This window comes from Chenopodium album, chromosome 14 (genome assembly GCF_948465745.1).
Source record: "Chenopodium album chromosome 14, dcCheAlbu1.1, whole genome shotgun sequence".
NCBI classification, from domain to species: domain Eukaryota; kingdom Viridiplantae; phylum Streptophyta; class Magnoliopsida; order Caryophyllales; family Amaranthaceae; genus Chenopodium; species Chenopodium album.
Genome location: NC_137847.1, coordinates 41,333,341 through 41,355,791, shown reverse-complemented (window position 1 = coordinate 41,355,791; position 22,451 = coordinate 41,333,341). Strand labels below are relative to the sequence as shown.

The following is a 22,451-nucleotide window of genomic DNA, read 5'->3' as shown; positions in this document are numbered from 1 at the left end:
TGCTCCCAATCCCATATAGGAATTAGTTAGATGAGCGTCGACATTTACTTTTAGAAAACCTTCTAAAGGATAGATCCAAGTCAATGACGACAACTGTGAACTTCGAGATTGGCCTGAGAACACTTTCTTGGCATACAATCATTAGTCTTCAACGAGCTTTACATAGGTTTTTGTCGTGTAAGAAGCATTAAGGGACAAGCCCTCATGAACCCTCTTGTTCCTCTGAAACCAAAGCGACCCAGCCATGGCACATAATACTCGCAATTCATACCGATCTAACTTACTTGCAAGCCAGACTAGCTTTGAGCTAAAAGTGGAGTTAGGAGAATCATTCAAAATAGATCGAAAAGGGCTAGTATCCAAGACACCCTTTGCTGCATCACAATCAAAAAGGGCTAGGATAATGTTTGTCGCATATTTAGATAGACTTTGTGTATTGTTTGTACTCTTATTTTACTAAGTTTCCTAACATTATAATTAGGAATAGTCTTGTAAAAACTCTATATATATTGATCAATGGTACTTATGTACTCCAATCTGAGGAGTTTTCTAGAAATCTAACATGGTACCACAATTTAGGTTTTAATCTCTTTCATTTTTTATTTCATTTTTTTCTTGAGATCTATGCTCACCTCTTTTCCGCACAATGCACAAATCTCTCACATTTGTTTGTTTAGCAGTAATGTTCTGTCACTACGATAGAGGATAGTGACAACCAACCACCGCCACAATCTCCACATGCAATTTCACCCAGCTCTCTCGGTGAGCAATATCAAGAACTGCATTCCATTGATTCTTGATCATCAGATCGTACAAAACTCAAATTGGGAGAATTATTTGAGGTTCATGCCCATGCTTACAACGTTCTTGGCCATATAAGTTCTAAAATGCCTTGACCTACAAGAATTTCGAATTCCTTATGGCAGCACCTTGACTCAGTTATCAAGCAATGGATTTATGGCACTATCTCTACTGATCTTCTCCAAATGGTTCTCTCCAAAGGTGATACTACTCAACAAGTTTGGGACAAACTCAAGGCAATATTTTAAGATAACAAGATAACTCAAGCTCTCTACCTTGAAAACAATTCAGTTCCTTCATTTTACATCTTTTCCAGATGTATCGATCTACTGTAAACAATTTAAGTGCCTCAAAGATCAACTTGCCAGGTTTGATCATCCGGTCTTGGAGCTGATGCTCGTGATGCGGCTCATAGCTGACCTTCGTAATATGGAGTACGATAACGTCGCTGGAATCCTCGCTTAGACCAAACCACTGCCCAGTTTTGAGACATCCTGTTCTCACCTTCTTCTTGAAACGATCAGCCATCATTATCTCAATTGTTTGTAGCCCAAACGGATTTAGATCCTTCAGCCAGATCTCAACAGCAGTAGTAAGTACCGGGTCGCGAAATTGGGAACGGTGGCAGATGAGGTGTTGCTAGAGGCACCAACAAGGGAGGCAAGGCGGTCGTGGTCATGGGCGGGGAAGAGATCAAACCCCACCCAAGGCTAACCCACAACAACAAAGTGCACCCCGCAACAATAATGCAACCCCTCAGTAGGCTGGGCCACGTCAGTAATATGGGTTTGCCTGACCTCTAGCACAATGGGTTCCTAGTTAACAGTAGGCAGCCCGACCTTTTCCTCATCCCCATTATGGGCAGCAGTCTTCTATTAGGCAAGCCCAATAGAATTCTACCAATCAGGCCCATCAACAAGCCTACATGGCAAATCCAAGTGGATATGGTTCTCTCGTAACCCCTATAGATATCGGGAATGCTTTCTCTACTATAATGTTGACTAACTCGGATGATGGAAGGTACATAGATTCGAGTGCAGGCATCCTCTCACATGATAAATAACTCAGGTAATCTCTTACCCATTTTTAATTTAAGCATTGTGAATCATATTTTATTAAGCAATGGTCATAATATTCCAATTTCTGGTTATGGTCATACCACCCTCCCCTCAATCAAATTGAACCTCTGATGTCTTATTAGCCCCACAAATAATAAAGAACCTAATTTATGTTCGTTGATATACTTCTGACAATTCGGTTTCCATTTTGTTCGATCCTTTTGACTTTTTTGTAAAAGATTTTCACACGGGGAAAATAATAACGAGGTGCAATAGTTTGGGGGATCTTTATCCAATCACCACCACAAATCCATCCTTATTCTTAGCCACTTCTCTTTGTCTCCTTCCATTTGGCATGATTGTCTGGGACATCTAGGAGTATTTTCATTAAATTTTTCTAAGTAGTAGAAATTTCATTGATTGTAATAAAGAGCATAACTCCATTTTTTTATAATTCTTGTTAGATTGAGAAACATACTAGACTATATTTTTGTTATTCAAATAGCAATACTTCACGTGCTTTTGACATAATTCATGCTGATCATTAGACATCACCCTTTAGTAATATTAATGGAAACAAATATTATTTAGTTCTTCCTGATCATTATATTATACTCATTATGTATGGACCATTCCTCTTACTTATAAGTCTCAAGCTTTTCAAACCTTTTTGGATTTTCGCCAATATGTACAAACTTAGCTTAAGCGTCCCATCAAATCTTTCCAAAGTGACCATGGACATGAATTTGACAATGATCCATTTAAACTTTTTTTCGTAAAAAAAAAATGAAAATGCTGAAAGCAAAATGATTCCTACGTATGCCCATTTTCGTGTTTTTGGTTGTCTTTGTTTCCCAAATCTATCTTCTACAACTCCTCATAAAATTGCTCCTAGATCGACCCCTTGCTTATTTTTGGGCTACATAACCACCCAATCATCGTAGATATAGGTTCCTTAACCTTTACACAAATAAAGTCATATTGCCTCATCATGTCACCTTGAATAAGACCTCATTTATTCATCATATTCTAGGTCAATATAGCTTAAAGAGTAACAAATTTTTGGGCAAAAGTGACGCTTCCCCTATACTGACCCACGCCACTATGCATCAAACACAGGCCCACACACCCAATTAGTATTTTCCCTTGCTTTACTTAGTCTTAACAGCCTAACATCTCTAGCATGGCATCTCCCCCTCGCTTAGCCCAGCGCAATGCGCTGGTAGCCTAGCGAGCAACTCAGAGACCCAAACACCACTGATTGCCACTGGCCTAGCGCATCCTGGTTCTCCAGCGGCCCAATCAGAGGGTTTGTTTCCTAGCCCAGCTAGGTTTGCTACCCCCACAACCCATTCTTCACTTGGATCACACCAACAAGTTGACCCTTCACCTTCACTTTTTACTCTTGACTCACCTCAAATGAAAACCCGCTCCCAATATGGCATATTCAAGCACAATTCAAAATATGCCATTATGCCATGTTAGTTCCACATAAACTACCGCTACCCAAAACTTGAAAACAAACCTTAAATGACCAAAATTGGAATACGACAATGAATGATGAATATAGTGCTTTAATTAAAACAGGGACTTGAAATTTGGTGCCTAAGCCTACGGGAGTGAATATTATTATTGTATATGATTGTTTAAACACAAATATATACAAGTCTAATGGTGACCTAGAGAGGCACAAAGCTAGCCTTGTTTGTGATGGCAGGTTGATGAGACTATAAGTGTCTGGTAGCTAAACTGACTACTATTCGTATTTTTCTTAATTTAGATATGGCTAAGAAGTGGTCTATTCATCAGTTAGATGTCAAAAATGTCTTCTTACATGGTGACTTACTAGAAACTATTTATATGCGTCAACCTCCGGGATTTGTTTATTGACAAAACACCTAATTATATATGTTTATCGGCTTTGCAAGACTCTGTATGGCTTAAAACAAGGTATGCAAGCTTCGTACCAACGATATGGGAATTTTCTTATAAGGATGGGGTTTGTCATCGCTAAGAGTGACAATTCCCTTTTAATTTTCGACAAGGTGATGATATGACATATTTGTTTCTTCATGTTGATGACATTATATTAGCCACTTCTAATGACAAGTTGCGAGCAAGAATCATTTTTAAGTTACAAATTGAGTTTCTTCTGTTAGATCGACTTGGAGCTTTTGAGACATTTTTTGGGCATTGTAGTGACTTGTACATCATCATATTTACTTCTGTCCCAATACACTACTAGATATTTCCAACGAATTCAACCATTTCGTCGAAAATCCAACGGAATAAAAATCCGTCGGAATATATGTGCTTTCCGACGGATTTTTCCGTCGAAAAATGTCTTTTCCGATGGAATTTTCCGTCGGAATATAATATTTTTTAAAAAACAAAATCACAAACTTCTACAAAACCCTAACATTTCCACCTCTTTTCCTCTCTTTGTCTTTACTTTTATCTCTCCTCTCGTTATCCTCTCTCCTCTTCATTCTCCCTCTGTCTCCTTCTCTCTGTCTTTCCTCTTCTCTCCCCTCTCGTTCTGTTCTCCTCTCTCGTTCTCGATCTTCTCCTTTTGTTCTCTTCGTTTCTCTTGTTCTTCTCCTCTTTCCCTTCCATCAACCATCTCACATCCCCCACCACCACCGGCAACGCTAACCACCGATATCACCACCAGCACCGACATCAACAACATCACCATCACCGACAACAATTTTTGTCTATTTTTGCCCTTTCTCTCTCTTCTCATGTTGAAAACAAAGGTTTTCAGGTCAAATTCGACCGCAAAAACTCTAGATCTAGAGTTTTCATTGTCGAATTTGGCCTCTTAAACCCAATTTCGAGGTCATGTGTGGTCGAATTAAGGTATGTATCTTATTTTTTTTCAATTTTCTTTCTTTAATTTTTTTTTGTTAATTTTTGGTGGTGATTGTGGTATTCGGCGGCCACGGTGGTGGTGGTTTGCTTAGGTTGGGGGGTTCGACCGAATTTGTTAGGGTTAGGGTTGTAGATCTAGGCTTGGGTTAGGTTGGGTAGGTTAAGGTGGTGGGTCTGGTCGTTTAGGGTTAGGGGGGTCTAGTTTGGTTAGGTGGGTTCTGGTTTGGTTTTGGTTGTTGGGTAGTAGGTGGTGGTACGAATTAGGTGGGCTGGGTGGTGGCTGGTGCTGTGGGGGTAGGGTTAGGGGGGTCTAGTTTTGTGAGGTTGGTTCTGGTGGAGGTTTTGGTGGTTGGGTAGTGGGTGAAGGTACGGGTTAGGTGGGCTGGGGTGGTGGCTGGTGCCGTAGGGTGGTGGTTGCTGGTGGGGGTAGACGTTTTTTTTTTGTTTCTTTAAAAGCATTTTCCGACGGAATTTCCCTCGGAAATTTCCGTCGGAATACAGTCCGTCGAAAATTTCCGACGGATTTTTCCAGGCCTGAAAACCTTTTCCGATGAACTGATTTCCGTTGGAAAAGTGGTTCCGACAGAATTTCCGTCGGAAAAGGTTGTTTTTCCTACAAATTGTTTTACGACAACCAGTTCCAACGTGAAACAGGGAGTTTCCGACGGATTTTTTCCGTCGTAATTTGGTTGTTTTCTAGTAATGATAAAAATATGCATTGGAGATCCTAGAGCGTGCAGGTATGGCCTCTTACGAACCCGTAACAATTCCTATCGATACTAAGTCTAAACTTAGTGCAAATTCGGGACCATCATTCCGATCCTACTCTATACCGCAGTTTAGCAGGGGTATAGCAAGTAAGCCTTTTCATGTATTATTCCAGGATATCGCATTATGATACGTTAAACCGCATTATGCAATATGTTCAGGGTACCATTAATCATGAATTATATTTATATCCGTCTGCTCCGACTCGTTTGATTACTTTTACTAACTAGGGAGGTTGTCTCAATACTCGTCGTTCGAAGTCGGGTTACTGTTGCATTCTGGGGGACAACCCTGTTTCTTGGTCATCTAAGCGTCAACCTACTTTATCCCGATCGAGTGCGGAAGAAGAAAATCGATGTGTCGTAAATGTTATCTTTGAGGCTTGTTGGCTTCGTAATCTCTTACTTGAGCTTCACTGTCCTCTTCGTCAAGCTACTATTGTTTATTGTGATAATATCAGTGCTATTTAGCTATCTCTCTAGCAACCTGGTTCAACGCCAATGTACCAAGCATGTGGAGATGGATATTCATTTTGTTCGAGAGAAGGTTGCGTTGGGTCATGTTTGGTGTCTACATGTTCCTACGAGGTTTCAATTGCAGACATTTTCACAAAAGGTCTTCCACAATTCCACGAGACTTATTTTTTGGATTTAAGATCCAGTCTTAGCGCATGACCTCCTCCCACTATGAATGCAGGAGTGTGATATATATTATACTAGTTCTTTGCCCGAGCAATGCTCGTATATTCACAGGAAAAATATTATTTTTTACAAATTACTATAAGTTTGTACTTCGTATTTGTTAATAGATTGTGTATAAATTTAAATATTTAATTATGTTATTGTATTATTATAGATGTGATACGTTAATGTAGAGTATTTCTATTTTGTAATTTTCTTACAATTTAAGAATTTGAAATTTAGTTAATATCCTTCATTATTAGGAACGAAAAAATACATTTTATAGATTAACAATTAAAGATTAAAGACAATATACATTGATAAATTAACAATTTAAAAAATATTTTATTTATTTAAAGTTGTTATTGTTCTAATTTTTAGGCGGCATATTCTCTCTCTCTCTTTTTTTTAATCAATTATCTTATTATTTTTTAAGGAAAAAGAAAAAATAAAAAATAGTTTTTGGCGGAAATTTTTTTATTTTGGATACAACACGTGTACTATAGGGGTAATCCTGATGATTACTCTACTATAAAGTATTGATTGATGATTGATTAACTTAGGATAATATTTGTTGCAGATATAGACTTTGTGTATAGTTTGTATTTTTATCGTATGAGGTCTCCTAACACGATTAGGATTAGTCTTATAAACCTCTATGTATACTAATTAATGGTATCAACTTCAATTTGAGGAGTTTGCCGAAATCTAACAATTATTGATCAAAATTAAGACGAACCAAAAAGAAAAAAAGGTGCTGAAATTTAACAGAATAGGCAGAGTTAAAACGTTTGCACCTTATGTTTGGTAGTTGGATGACCGATATTGATATGATTGGAAGCCCAAAGTTGTTATTAAGCCAAAAGACAAACAATTAGACTTTTGAAAACAATGAAACAGTCAAACAGGGGATCCTCTTTGTTTCCTTTGTCAATTATATGTACCATTCTTGATCATTCGTCCTTTCATGTGTTGAGCGCGAGTTGTCGAGTTGTGTTTGATTATTTGAGTGAGCAGATTTCAATGGATGAGAGGGGAGGATGGAGAAGGAGGCAATTAACCGGAGGGAAAGGGGAAATAATTAGGTGTTAAAGTTCTATTCAAGAAAAGCAAAACTATCCTGTCAAAAAAAAAAAAAAAAAAAAAAAAAAAAAAAAAAAAAAAAAAAAATGGGGCCAAAATAATAAATTTGGTAGGTATATTATATTGGTTGGAGGTTTTATTTATTATACTCTTTAAAAATTTGTAAGAAGTTTATGGTATAACAAATATCTACTTGTTAATAACACGACGAAGGTGTGGCCGGGGTTAATTAATCAGGATTACTTGCTTGGTTATAGGATACTCAGTCAAGAGTTACTTGGTCAAAAATTACTTAATCAGTTAAGGCCGGGTTGCCTAATCAATGTTTTGGTGTGTCAGCCGGCCACACAATGTGCCACACATAAAGCACCATTTTGTTTTTGTATGTGAACGCCGGTTTATAGTTTCATTGTCTCAGATACAAAATAATTTTTTTAAAAAAAATTCTCAATAGAAGCCCCCGAAATTTAACTGTGTTGAATGATTGGAGTAGTACCCCTTTTTTTCTTCTTTTTTAACAAAATAATCCTTGCTAACTTATTTGTCTTCCAAATGAAATTATTCACGTTAATTGGTTAGAAACTAAATCTTGGCAAGGGGAACTTAGCAAAAAATGAAAATGTACCTTTATAATTTTCCTTAATTATTCATCCCCTCCCTCTCTAATTAAAATTCAAAATGAGTCTTATTAAGAAAAACCACGAGACACGAAATATACAGCTAAATTATATTCCACATAAATCAACCAAATTACTTTCGAATTCATTCGTTCAGAATTTATGAATTTTTGAGTTTATGAAATCAGATTAATAAAGGAATGAATTTATGAAAACTTAAAAGTTGCATTTTTAAGGTTACGAGAAATCGCTTTTTTTTTAGCTTTTACACTTTGATTCACACACTGTTCACTTATCCGGCTTACAAAGGTTGGACCTCAATCAACATGGAGTATATATGTTCAATAAGGCGATCAAATCCACTGTCAAAAAAATTAGTTGAAAACTTAAATGCTATATCAGGAATGAACGTGCAGCGAGTGAATAGCTTAGTGGAGCTACACTCATGTTCCGTGGTCTCGACCGGGATTGAGTACATCCCTGGGCATTCCCACCCACAGTTTCCTCCTAGGATGGGCTGTGTGGGCCCCACTTAACCAAAAATAAAAATTAGGAATGAACAAAATTAGGCTAAGGGCCTGTTCACTTCAGCTTGATTTCAGTCAGTTTTGTTAGATTTCGGGAAAACTCCTCAATCTCGAGTGTGTACCATTGATCAAAATATATAGAGTTTACAATGCTAAGCCTAATCACGTTAGGAAACCTAGTTACGATAAACATACAAAATATACAAAATATATCCTAATCTGCGACAAATATTATCCTAAATATAATATCTATCACACCCCCGCAGTCGTAGCGGGAGGAGGTCGTACGCTAAGACTGGACCTAAATTCCAGAAATAAATCTCGTGGTAGGCCTTTAGTGAAAATGTCTGCAAACTGATATCTAGTAGGAACATGCAGAACCCGTACTTCCCCCAAAGCAACCTTTTCTCGAACAAAATGAATATCCATCTCCACATGTTTGGTGCGTTGGTGTTGTATCGGGTTGCCAGAAAGGTAGATAGCACTGACATTATCACAATAAAATATAGTAGCCTGCCGTAGAGGACAATGTAACTCAAGTAATAAATTACGAAGCCAACATGCCTCAGAGACAACATTTGCGACGTCTCGATATTCTGCTTCTGCACTCGACTTAGACAAAGTATGTTGACGCTTAGATGACCAAGACACGAGGTTGTCCCCAAGGAAACAACAATAGCCCGAGGTAGAACGCCAGGTATCGGGACAACCTCCCCAGTCAGCGTCAGTGTAAGTAATCAATCGATGTGAAACAGTAGGATATAAATGTAAGCCGTGATCAATGGTACCCTGAACATAACGCAGAATGCGTTTCAAAGCCTCATAATGAGGTTCCCGGGGATCATGCATAAATAGACACACCTGTTGTATCGCATAAGAAATATCTGGTGAATGTGAGATACTGAAGAGCACCTACTAAACTGCGGTACAATGTAGGATCCCGAAAAGGCGGTCCTGCATCTGCACTAAGTTTGGAGTTAGTGTCAACTGGAGTAGCTGCAGGCTTACAAGAGGCCATACCTGCACGCTCTAAAATCTCCTGTGCATACTTTTCCTGTGAAAGTAGCATATAAGAGGGTTTGCGGGTTACCGCAATCCCTAAAAAATAACTCAAAGGACCCAAATCAGTCATAGGAAACTTAGTTTGCAACTGAGAAATAATTCCTGTACGCAACCTGTCAGATGAGGTAGCTAAAATAATATCATCAACATATAAGAGCAAATATGCCATATCATCTCCCTGCCGGAAAGTAAACAGAGAGTTCTCACTCTTGGAAATGAAAAAACCCAATTTAACAAGAAAATTTGCAAAGCGTTGGTACCAAGCTCTGGGAGCTTGTTTCAAACCATAGAGAGCCCTGCGGAGCCGACAAACATGAGTAGGAGCCCTCCGATCAACAAAACCCGGAGGTTGATGCATATAAACAGTTTCCTGCAAATCACCATGTAAAAAGGCATTTTTGACATCTAGTTGATGTATCGACCACTTTTTAGCCAAAGCTAAACTGAGAACAGTGCGAATAGTGGCCGGTTTAACTACCGGACTGAAAGTCTCATCACAATCTACACCAACTTCCTGCGACCTGCCATCACATACAAGACGAGCTTTGTGCCTTTCAAGGTCACCATTAGACTTGTATTTATGCTTAAATAGCCACATATAATTAACAATATTCACCCCCGTAGGCCTAGGCACCAATTCCCATGTCCCTGTTTTAATTAAAGCACTGTACTCATCATTCATCGCCGCATTCCAATTTTGGTCATTTAAAGCTTGTTTATATGATTTTGGAAGAGGAGATTTAGAGTGAGGTGGACCCGAGTTTTGAACGGTGAGGTTACAATATTTCGGGTTTGGCTTAAAAATGCCCCGTTGACTACGGGTGACTCGGGGAGAGGGGGGTGGTGGCCGAGTGGGCTGCAATGGTGGGACGTCGCGTATAGGGGGCGGTGAGTAAGGTGGCAGAGGTGGGCTTGTAGGTGGCAGCGGGGTCCGCGGAAAAGCTGTGGCTAGGATGGGTGACCCGCAGGTGGGCTGCGGAAGGGACTGGACTGCTGGTTGGCCCGCTGGTAAACCAGCAAGCACTGGCCCAGTTTGTGGAGAGGCGGGGTGGGCCAGCTGAAAAGGGGAATTAGCTGGGCTTGGGGTTTGGGCCTGCTGAAAAGGAGGGGTAGCATGTGGGCTAGTAAGTTTATTTCGTAGATATGGGTGTGTGAGCAAGGGAGTGGTATCATCAATTCCCAAAAAATTGTAGTCCGAAAGTTTAAATTTGGCTAAATTTTTGTAAGGAAAAGTGGACTCATCAAATACCACATGTCTAGATAAAATGATTTTATTGGTCGAGAGATCAAGGCACTTGTAACCATGGTGATTGGAGGGGTACCCTAAGAAAACACAAGGAGTGGATTTAGGGGCTAACTTATGAGGAGTAATGGCGGTCAAATTTGGGAAACAAAGACACCCAAAAACCCGAAGGTGATCATAAGAGGGGTTAGTGCAAAAGAGAGCTTGAGCCTGGGTCAAGTTCTTTAAGGACTTGGTAGGCAAATATTTAATAAATATGTAGCGGTCTCTAAAGCATGTGCCCAATAATTGGGTGGCAAGGAGGCATGAAAAAGTAAAGTGCGTTTGATATTGTTTATGGTTCGAATCATACGTTCGACTTTACCATTTTGTGAAGAAGTGTGAGGACAAGAGAATCTAAAAACCATACCGTTATCTAGACAAAATTTTTTAAACGGGTCATTGTCGAATTCACGACCATGATCACTTTGAAAGGATTTAATGGGTCTTTCAAATTGAGTTAAAACATATTGTCGGAAAGTGAGAAAACTTTGGTAGGCTTGAGATTTAGAAGCTAAAGGAATTGCCCAAACATAATGAGTAAAATCATCTAAAAGAACCAAATAATATTTGTGACCATTACTACTACGAATAGGAGATGTCCACAAATCGGCATGAACAATATCGAAAGCACAATAAGTATTACTATTCGAAGAATAGAAAGGAAGTCTAACATGTTTCCCTAATTGACATGAATTGCAAAAATTGGAGTCATGCTCCTTATTACAATTAATAAAATTATTACTCCTAAGAAAGCTTAAAGAGGGTGCTCCGGGTGTCCTAGACGGTTGTGCCAAGTGGTAGGAGCGACTGTGGTGAGAGACGTGGCAAGACAAGTACTTGGATCATTGGTGGTGATAGGATAGAGATCTCTCGAACTATTGCATCTGGTGACTACCCTCCCCGTTCGAAGGTCCTTCACAGAAAAACCATTAGGGTCAAATTCAATGGAAACCGAATTATCAGATGTAAATTTACGGACTGAAATTAAGTTCTTAATGATTTGAGGGGCAAGGAGTACATCTCTAAGTGCAAGTTTGTTAGGGAGATTAGTATGACCATAACCAGTAATTGGAATGCGATGACCGTTACCAACTAAAATATGATTATTTGTGCTTAAATTAAACAGGGGACGAAGATTACCGGAATTGTGAGTCATATGAGTGGTAGCTCCCGAATCCATATACCATCCGTTATCCGGTGTAGATTGCCTTGGTGATGAGTAAGCACTGGCAAACTCCGTTGGTGTCATCGGTGGACCATACATCGGTGCTCCAATGTAATATTCTTGTTGTTGTGGTCCTTGAAAATTGGGCCGCTGCTGGTACTGGCCCATGGTAGGGAATGGGGCTGGAGGAATAGCCCACTGAGGCCAAGCAGGTTGTTGTCCTTGGGCCCAAGTCTGATTAATTGGCCCAGAAGCTTGTTGGGGTTGAGTCGTGGCCTGTTATTGTTGCTGTTGTTGAGAGCCACGGCCTTGGCCACCACGGCCTTGCCCACGGCCTTTGCCACGACCACCTTTCCCCCCGGCCTTGCCGCGCCCTGCACCGCCGCCGCGCCCACCGCCAGCAGGCGGCTGTTGTTGTTGCGAGTTGTCGGCAGAAGCAGATTGTTGCTGCTGTGCAACAAACGAAGAAGGCGGAGTAGTGGTGTCGTTGTTCCGGCGAGACTCCTCTAGGAGAAGCCTTGAACGGGCGTTATTAAAGGAAGGCAAAGGGTCGATTTGCGCGATCATTGTTGCAACCGTGTCATAGTCGGTTTTATTGAGTCCGGCAACCATACGAAGTACTAATTTCTGATCAGAAATTGGTTGATCGACGTTTGCAAGTTGATCGGCAATACTCTTTAATTGTTGGCAGTAAGCAGTCACATTCGGGAAGGAATCCAGATGGAGTGCATTGAGTTGAGTTTCAAGAAACACCGCCCTCGTGCTCTTATTGTCTTGGAATATGTCCTTGAGACGATCCCATGTTTGTTGAGCCCTAGACTTGCGAACAAGGATTGTTTGAAGAAGGTCAGTGGATATGGTGCCATAAATCCACTGTTTTACGATAGCGTCCAAGCGATTCCACAAGGTATCGGTGACATTAGAGGGTCGAGGCACCTTAGAATCAATGTGATGTAAGACATCGTATGCAACCATGTGGTTTTCAAACAACTCCACCCAATTGGAATATTGGACTTTCTCAAAGTCTAAAGTTAGGGGAATGGCGTTCTTGATGTTGGTGACGGTGAGCGCCGGATGGAACTCATTAGAAGGTGGAGGAGGTGGCGGAGTAGGGGACTCATCTTTCTTCGCCATAGGTAGCTCAATAAGGCAGGGAGCAAAGTATCACGAAATATATGAATTTCGAAACCGAAATCTGGAAAAAGAAAACAGAGGTCTAAAAAACAGGGGAAATATGCGGAAAAGTGATGGTCAAGGTCCCAATAAAACAGTAAAAACCAAAAATAAGATTTTGGAAAAAAATAAAAAATTTGAGATCTAAAACCTAGGCTGTGATACCATGTTAGATTTCGGGAAAACTCCTCAATCTCGAGTGTGTACCATTGATCAAAATATATAGAGTTTACAATGCTAGGCCTAATCACGTTAGGAAACCTAGTTACGATAAACATACAAAATATATCCTAATCTGCGACAAATATTATCCTAAATAAAATATCTATCAAGTTTAGCTCCAATCAATTCATTTTAGTTCAGTTCACTAAATGTGAACGGACCCTAATTCAATTCTAACAATACTAGAAGGTAATTGTTACCTTCTTACATGATTCAAGGACATACATAAAGCCTCAATGATGGGTATAGGATCCTTGATGGAAAGTTTATGCTTACTATCAATATACATAAACTAGGGTGTCTTGGCATGGTAATTAAATATCTAGAATAATACATATAAGCATGTCATGAGAGCAATCATTCATGGAAATATAGCTTAACCGAGCAAAATTTGTGCATGAATTACCTTCTAGTGAGAAAATACATACTCCCTCCATCCCATTATATAATTCATGTTTGTATTTTTTCACGGTATTTAAGAAATGTGAGGAGAAAAAGATAAAGTACATTAAAAAAGTGAAAAGTACAATTAGACAAAAGTTAGTGAGAGAAAGTGCAAAAAAATACAAGGCATGTGCAAGATTTATGGGTACTTTAGAAAGTAATATGAATAAAGTTAAAAAAAATAAGGGTCATAAACAACATTTTGGGTCTCCAAAATAGGAAAATAGTAAATATATTGTGGGACGGCCCGGACGGAGGGAGTAGTAGCTTATATATGTGGAATGAACCAAGGCTATCTTTGACCAGGAACAATAATTACGCAGTGATGTTGAAAGTGCAGCTAATACTCAAGGAAGAGAAGGGGGATAGAATTGAATACGATAACAGTTTGCTAAATTGAATGAACATAATGGCTTGATTCTCATTGATAGCTGCCATGGCAAATATATAATACAAGTTTACCCTAATCAGATAGAATTAGAAAACTAACAAAAGATAACCAAAATATATTCTAGCTATAAAATATGGTCACAAAATATATCTCAATATTTACCTGTGTGTATTACAACACACAGTCACACATTGTACGTAAGGAAAAGTAGTTAGTTTTATCACTTGATTATATGTTTTGTTTTGTTGCTTGATGTAACTAATATTTAGTTAGTGAAGCTACATACATTATTTTAATTTTGTTAGAAAATTTACATATATTTTTCAATTTATTATCCAACACTCTGCTACTAGTACTCTTTATTTGTTGTTAATCACTTAATCCCCTTAAAGTTGTTTGTACTAAATATTTTAAAATCTTTGAAATATAATTTTCGTAATATGCCTCCTAAGTTCCATGAGTTTACAAGTGAAAATATTATTGTTTTGGTCAAAAGATTAAAGGATAGAAGTTGAGGACATCTTAATTTTGGTTTTTTAATACACGCTACATGATATATGATGTTGCTAGAGATTTGTTATACTTGTCATCTAGAAACTCTATATTGATCAGTAACAAAGTAAGAACAGCTATAAAGAGCATTGTTTGAAAAATTGTTTCCTATATTTATGATAGAGTTCATTGGAAAAAAAGTTTGTGAGTTACAAAAATTGCTCCATGAATCTTCAAATGATTATTGGGAACAATTCAAACAACGAACTTCTATCTAATTGTCCCCCCAAAAAAAAAAAAAAAAAAAAAAAAATCACAACAGAAGCTAACAACACTAGCTAACTACAAAACCCTCTTTTATTAAAGCTTTTGTTTAACTAGGGTTAGGATGTCAAAGGGGTAAGCTTCATTAGGGTTTTTGGACTTGAAAGCTCTTGAACCTACAATTTTATGCACAGCTTCAGTAGGATGATACCCATCCCAAAAATAATATGTATTCCTATGGCTGCATATTGTTGAAGATGCTTTGCACTGAAAATCTTCCCTTAATTGGCAACATGGGCGATTTAACACCGTGATTCCTACAAGTTGGACATAGAAAATGTCAATAATAATATAAGCTATAAAATTACTTGTGAGACTTGATATAGATGTATTGTTTACTGCTTCTTTCATTAAAAATGTCACAAAAGGTAATTATGATGTAGAAGGTATTATTAAAGCTAGAAACAAGAAATACTACCTCTATTTATTTTTAATTGCAACAAAGAAATATTTTGTCTCATAAAAAAATACCCTTTTGTTGCAATTTAAAATAACAATGGGAATTTTTTTGAAAATAACCACATACTATTCTTATTGTAGGCCACTAGGCCCCACCATACCGACGAATTTTTTTTGATTTTTTTGTTTATCTACCCGATGTTCTTCGGTTTCTTAATTACAAATCCAAATTATTCAAATAAAACACATAATTAGGAACATAATTTATTAAATTGTAGGTGGTTATTACTATTTTTTTTTTTTTAAATGTAGGTGGTTATTACTAAAATGAGAAGAATAGTTGGTAGTTATTTCTAAAAAAAAAAAAAAAAACTAACAGTGGTGAAGCAAACATGATCATAAGAAAATGTTGGTAGAGAGAAGTCGATGCTGAAAATTGTGAGTTAAAGGTTGGAATTTGGCTATAGTTGGTCTTTCGTAAAAAAATCAAGTGTAAACTCAAGTCTTGTCTTAGAATTTGTTTATTTAAGTGGCTTCTTACAAAAAATCGATCAATTTTAAAAGGTTGATTTTGACAAAATGACAAACTTTTCAAGTATAACTTAAACATGACCAATAGAATTTTATGCTACAATTGAGTTTAGTTAGAAACAAACCATTTTGTGGACCGATGACCATTCCTTGAAGATTTATGTATGTAAATTTAGCATCACGGTTTTTGCGGTTGAGCTCGGCTACAAGCGCCTTTAGTTTGTCATTCATCAATGAAACAGCAATGTTGACATTATCAACACAAAGACTATGTGGCCGATTTTTAATTACTTGACCCAAGGTGCACCCTACAAGTCCTAGCCCGAACACCACAACTTTCCTTGCTCCATTTTTATACAAAGACTTCAAGATCAAAACAATATTAGTTAATAAAAGAATAATACAACCACTTCAATAAATAGGAAAATTTTAAAAATACCACAATCTATTGTTGTCATTTTGTACAATACCACCTCAAGTTTTTTTTAGTGTATTTTACCACTTAGTTTTATCAAAAACACTAAAAACTACCACCATTTTTGTCTGACTCCCCTATATGCCGTCACGGTGGGTCCCAGTAACCAACTATCCTTCAAATTTCACCTTTCTTCTTCCCTAATCATCCTAATTAACCAATTATACCCTCGATTTTGCATTGTCGTTTGGCTTGAAGAACAAATTAGCGAATAATACCATAAATAACGCCTATTTGATTTGCAAATTGATATTAAAATTAGACAAAGAGGAAGAAAAAGGAAGAACAGAGGTGAGAATCGAGGGAAAAGTGAGGAATAATTGGTAGTGGGACCCATTGTGACGTTATAAAGGGGAGTCAGGCAAAAGTGGCGGTAGTCTTTGGTGTTTTTGATAAAACTAGATGGTAAGATACAATAAAAATACTTGAGGTGGTATTGTACAAAATGACAATAATAAATGGTGATATTTTTCAAATTTTCCTAAAATAAAATAACACGATGTTACTTTTTGTAGCAATTCAAACTTATGCTCCTTCTGTTAACAAACAAAGCCATGGTTTTGACACTTTTGTTTTGTTGATTTAACATATACCTTTAACCAATACCTCTTTAAGTATATGTAGCAACACGAATATTAATTTAAGTAACAAGTATAACAATTACGTACCTGTAGATTTCGTCGGTATAAACTAATGAGGGAATTAGCATAACTATCATAGGTGTAATTTCGACCAGTTGAGTAATGTTCTGGCATGAAGTAGTTGTTGATGTAGTCATTGCTGCCTATGATGGTTGTGTACAAGCATTTTTTTAGATGAGCTTGAGCTTGGGTTGATCCATTTAACTTGGTATTCAATCTTGAGATGAGCTTTTGATGACTTCTAAGTTGCTTGTCAAAGCTAACTATATCACCCTAACCAAGGAAAATTGTAACTATTAGAAAAAAAGAACTCTTTCCCAAAAATAATAAATATATTTTAGCAAAGTTAAGTATATATTAAAGTCTCCTTCAATATATATATATATATATATATATATATATATATATATATATATATATTAAAGTCATCTTTAGTTTAACGATGAGAGTTACAAGGATGGGGTGATAATCGATTACAGGATCTCTTGAAATCGGAAGAAAAGTTTTAAGTCATGTTTAGTTTAACGATGAGAGCTACAAGGGTGGGGTGATAATCGATCACAGGATCTCCTGAAATCAAAAGGCAAGTTCTAATCACATGAGCTATCCCTCACTCTAAAAAATAAATAAAATATTAACCTCGTGCTAGACTCGTTCATTACTTTGTTTCTTTTAGGGTCTAGACCCAAATTCCAAGGGAATATGGACTAGAATAATGGATCAATATATAAGCCCAACGACCCATTGGCTTAAAATAAAGATAGAAGTCATGGAGGCCGGCCTAGAACAACGACATCAACGAATTTAGAATGAAAGAAGCCTAATCAAATGCATTCATAAAGAGAGAAGAAGCGCCAAAGAAGAGATAATAGTCATAAGGAAAACTAGCAATTCATGATCGGGTAAGTATCGCCTAAGACCTCTATAAAAGCCAAACGAAGCAACAAAATTCAAGGACATCAAATCAAACATTTACAATATACTTTCACTTTCTCGGCATTTACATTTACAATATACTTTCACTTGCTCGGTCTTTAGTTCGTAGCATTCTAGGCTTAGCAGCCTAGATTAGTTCGGTTGGGATTAATCATGGGGGTAATCTTTCCTTCTCATAATTTAAAAAATCGTATGTTTCTCTAAAAAGTTTCCTAATTGTAATTTGTGTCGGTGATTATAAATTGCTCGTTCACTAGCAAGGCTTCCAATTCAATGGTCGGTAGTTTTTTTAAGGATATACCCCTAATATAAGTTATACTAGCAAGAGTATAATTTACTTGTTGCATTTTTGCACCAACACATCGTCTAAATTTTCATTACATGTTAATATTAAGAAAAAGAATACATAATTATTAAACGTTTTCACTATAAGCTAAGGCTAGAAATACAAAAAAAGTCAAGGTGTAGTCATAATTGATCTCAACTCTTTATCAAACTGCCATTTTTTATCCAATTAGTAAAAGTCCATGTATAATCTATAACATTTAACAATGATCTCTTCTCAATCTGTAAAAGAGATTATATTAACTAAACTAGATGATATCCATGATTCCGTGACACATTGCACATATGTTATTCTAACAAGGAAGGGAAATAATTAGAAAGTACCAAATGTTGACTAGTTTCCGGACGTATACCAGCTGCACCAGATGCATAATTAACACCCTTGAGTATATCATGACCCTTTGTTGAGCTAAAAGGTGGAATGCGACGATGGAATCCTAATCGCTCGGCTGGAAGAAATTAAAATATGTAACAAGGAAGTTAAATGGGATATTTAATCAACCTCACTCATTTTATTACAGTATGCAAAATATAATTAAAAATAGCTATATATCAAGATCTATATATATGTAATTGTGGTATATTCATTAAAATTAAAATGGATGCTTTTTATTATAGGGATGATTAAATTGCAAATGTTATATATTTTTTTGTTCGTCATTAATAATCTATCAAAATAAAATGAAGTTCTTGTAACACTGTATTTCTATTTAGAAAGTGATAATTTTATATTTTATTTGTATAATAGTACAATTCGATCAATTTAATATTCATCAACTTATAGCAATAGTTGCTCAATCATTTGATTGGATTAGAATTTATCCTTTGAGTTCTTATATACGTTATTATTGGTTATAAAATGTTTATATTTGCTCATCATTTACAATTAAAAAATTGAGTGGTTTCACCTAAAAGCAGTACAATGATGTATATTAACCAAACCAAAACAATCCAAAGTAGGATTTGTAATTTTTTATGCCAAATAAGAAAGACATGAGGAAATAAATCCAAAGAAGCTTAGAAATTAAACATTCAAAATCAGTGCTTAGGTCGTAAAAAAAGTGTAATTCTTGTTACGTATTATATTTTTATATGAAGCGTGGGAAGTGGCTTGACTAATCAAGATAAGTCAATTGTGTTAGGTTTGAGTTAGTGATTTTGGATTTAACTTATGTTAGGGTCTGACCATTTTATGTTTTTGTTGAATAATGTTTATTCATAACATAAATAGGCTATATTGTTTTCGTACTCATTCTCATTTTGTTATTTCATGAAATGCATTTGTGTAAAAGCTAAAATATTTATATTATAATGCATGCAAACAATCATAGATGCCATCAAGCTAAATTATTAGCTTCTTCGTTCCAATAATATTGCAACAATTGGACTCTTGAACTGTTCATTACTCCTGTTTGACCAAATAATATGATGTATACATTAAGCAAAATATAGCCATGTGAAATTTTATTAGATTCGTCATATAAATTTTTTTTACAATATTAATTTTATATAATTTTTATATTTATACCATTCTAGATATTTAACGTATCGGTGCTTTAAAAAGCATGATTTCATCCTTGTTGCAATATTATTAGAATGGAGGAAGTATTACACATGACAAGCCTTTTTTATATAAAAAAAAAATTATGAATGCTACGAGAATCACATATAGTATTTTATGCACAAATTTGCATCAACATAATGTCACACCAAAACCTATAATCGTGAATTTAACCCCAAAAAAAAAAAAAAAAATACTATTAATAGTTTTTGTGAAAAAGTAGAACTTGCACACCAAAAAAAAAAAAGAAAAATAAAAGACCTCTTAGACATTTTATGTTTTTATTTATTTAATTTATCCCCTCTTTAATTTGTTAGCATTCTTTACTTTATTTAAAATCACTCTAACGTGTAACATTATTTCCAAATTGAAAAGTTTGAGCAATTTATTGATTTTGTTACTCCACCCTATTATTTATGGACTTACACCTACCAGATTAGCATTGATTTATCTATTTCATATTTTCATTATATGAATCAATATATTTCCATATATATTGTTTTTGATATGCATGAAGCATGAACCTTAAGCATATGCTATAAAACATGCATTATTGTAGTGAAAAGTTTCTTATCCGCAACTTCAGTTTTCAAATTCTTTTAAAAAAAAATAAATTAATAAATAACTTTATTTTTCAACTTTAGTCAGATATCAAGAAGAAGAAATCTAGAGTTAAGAAAGAAAAATTTACTAATATAGTTAACTCGATCAAATCTTATCAATGATCCCAAAATAATTTTAAAATATAGGAAACACAAACCAATTACATCGACGGCGGTAAGTCCATTGGAAAACCTTCCGGTAGGTTTTCTACCCGGGATATCAATGCCATATGGACGATAGTTGGCTTTGGCCTTTGTCTTTAGACGATTGTTGTTGCCGGGATCCGATAACGAGTCACCAAAGATGAAGAAGCATGGTACTAGAGGATGTGCCTGAGCCCCTAACTTTGTGATAGAAATCAATATGAGAACAATGAAAGATGAAAACCTCCACATCTCTAGGATGGCGAAGCAATGGAGAGAATCAAGTAATGAAATATATTAATAACGATGAAAAAGTGGAGTAAAATTTAATTAGGATATGAAATTTTGTTTTAAGCAAAAAAATGTGCTTATTGATCGGATGGCTTATATTAATTGTATAGATGAGTGGATATAGAAGCATTCAAACCATTAGAGGCTAGTATTATTATTGTTAATATGATGATGGCTTATATATACAAAAGCCATGCATAACCATACATTTAAAGGGTTTAATTTTTTTAATGGTATATCCTCCTCTTTCTATATTTGCATTGCCTTAGATAATTATCGCATAGTTAGTAACTTTTCCAATAAAATAATAAATATAAATCATGCAATTGTTAAATAAGCTCAACATTATTATAATATCTAACTAATCTATTATTTAACTATGTATTCTAACTGATTCTTATTTACTACTCGGATTCATATTGCTATTTCCTTTGCGATGTTAAATTAATGGGATTTACTTAATTAATTGAATAGGATTTACGGGTTTTATTTTTTAAATTACATGCTTTACATATCACTTTTAAAAACTCAAAAATTACAAAAGAGTACAAATTTTTTTAGTTGAGACAAATTACTACAAGAGGGGGTGAATTGTAGGAAGTTCTTAAGTGAATATTTGATATTTACGAGGAAATCTTCCGAGGCCTAACTTGAAGTAAAACTTCAATCAAAAGGGATTTTAATTTCAACACATAAACACTTCACTATAATAAGCCAAAACCGTGCTCCTCTATCTCTTCTCTCTCCTAAACTCTAGCCTCCATTGTCAATTTTGAAGGGGCTTTTATCAGATTTCACCGGTGGAAAGCCCCAATCTTTATTTTCTTTTTAGGTTTTTGTTTCTTAGGTTACAATAATGTCTCCCTCGAAAGAAAGGGTTTATCTCCTTCGAAAGGCAAGGTTTTTTTTAATCTCCTACAAAAGACAAGGTTTTTCATATTGGACTCCTTCGAAAGACAAGATTTTATTTGTGTTTAATTTGGTCTCTTGTTGTGCGAGACTATGTTTGATTATGGCTCGGATTTGAGTTACAAAATCAGCACAAGACTTTACTTTCTCACAAAATTAGGAAACGACGATGGATCCACTCAAAAAGTTGTACGAGACAACGAATCAAGAATGTGCTGAATTGTTGTATTTATGTATTTGGATTTTTAGCCCTTCTTCGATTAATTCTTGTTTGATTTTGCTAAATTCTTTTTCATTATTGTTAATTGTCAATTGTAGATGATGTATGGCTTTAATTAATGAAATTTAGTGTCCTTTATTACTTCTTTTAAAAAAATAATCCAAAAACTACTAGTTACAACTAGACCTAACAAATGGGTCATTCGGGTCGAGTATGGGTTGGGTCAATTTTGAGTCGGGTTAGTTAACATTAGGGTCGGGTATGGCTTGGGTAATGTCATATCGGGTTTCGGGTATGATACGGGTTAGGATTTGGGTCGATTTCGGATCGGGTCAATTTTGGGTTAGGTCATTTCGGGTAAGACCATTTTTGGATCAAATATGTTTGGGTTATATACAGGTTAGGTCAAAATCAGGTCAGGTCATGTTGGG

At 36.1% G+C, this 22,451-nt stretch overlaps 2 protein-coding genes across 2 annotated transcripts in view; both read right to left on the bottom strand.

Moving 5' to 3' along the window:
• Positions 1–7,260, bottom strand: part of LOC145580254 (GDSL esterase/lipase At1g29670-like) — a 28,348-nt gene extending 21,088 nt beyond the window's left edge. Inside the window, exon 1 of the mRNA XM_081637673.1 lies at positions 6,979–7,260. The gene's annotated coding sequence lies outside the window, so the exon portion shown is untranslated. The remainder of the gene's footprint in view (positions 1–6,978) is intronic.
• Positions 7,261–14,827: 7,567 nt separating this feature from the next.
• On the bottom strand, positions 14,828–20,852 carry LOC145578067 (GDSL esterase/lipase At1g29670-like). The gene is made up of 5 exons (XM_081635465.1): positions 20,615–20,852; positions 18,618–18,742; positions 17,040–17,285; positions 16,022–16,259; positions 14,828–15,223 (listed from the first exon to the last, which is right to left on the bottom strand). Exons 1-5 carry the CDS (start codon positions 20,850–20,852, stop codon positions 15,003–15,005), a joined length of 1,068 nt encoding a protein of 355 aa, XP_081491591.1. The 3' UTR covers positions 14,828–15,002.
• Positions 20,853–22,451: the final 1,599 nt, after the last annotated feature.

Coding starts and splice junctions, on each gene's coding strand:
- LOC145578067 (XM_081635465.1), bottom strand. CDS start 20,852: ATGTGGAGGTTTTCATCTTTCATTGTTCTCATATTGATTTCTATCACA. Junction 18,743..20,614: donor TACCGCCGTCGATGTAATTG/GTTTGTGTTTCC, acceptor AATTTCTTCCAG/CCGAGCGATTAGGATTCCAT. Junction 16,260..17,039: donor TATACCGACGAAATCTACAG/GTACGTAATTGT, acceptor TTGATCTTGAAG/TCTTTGTATAAAAATGGAGC.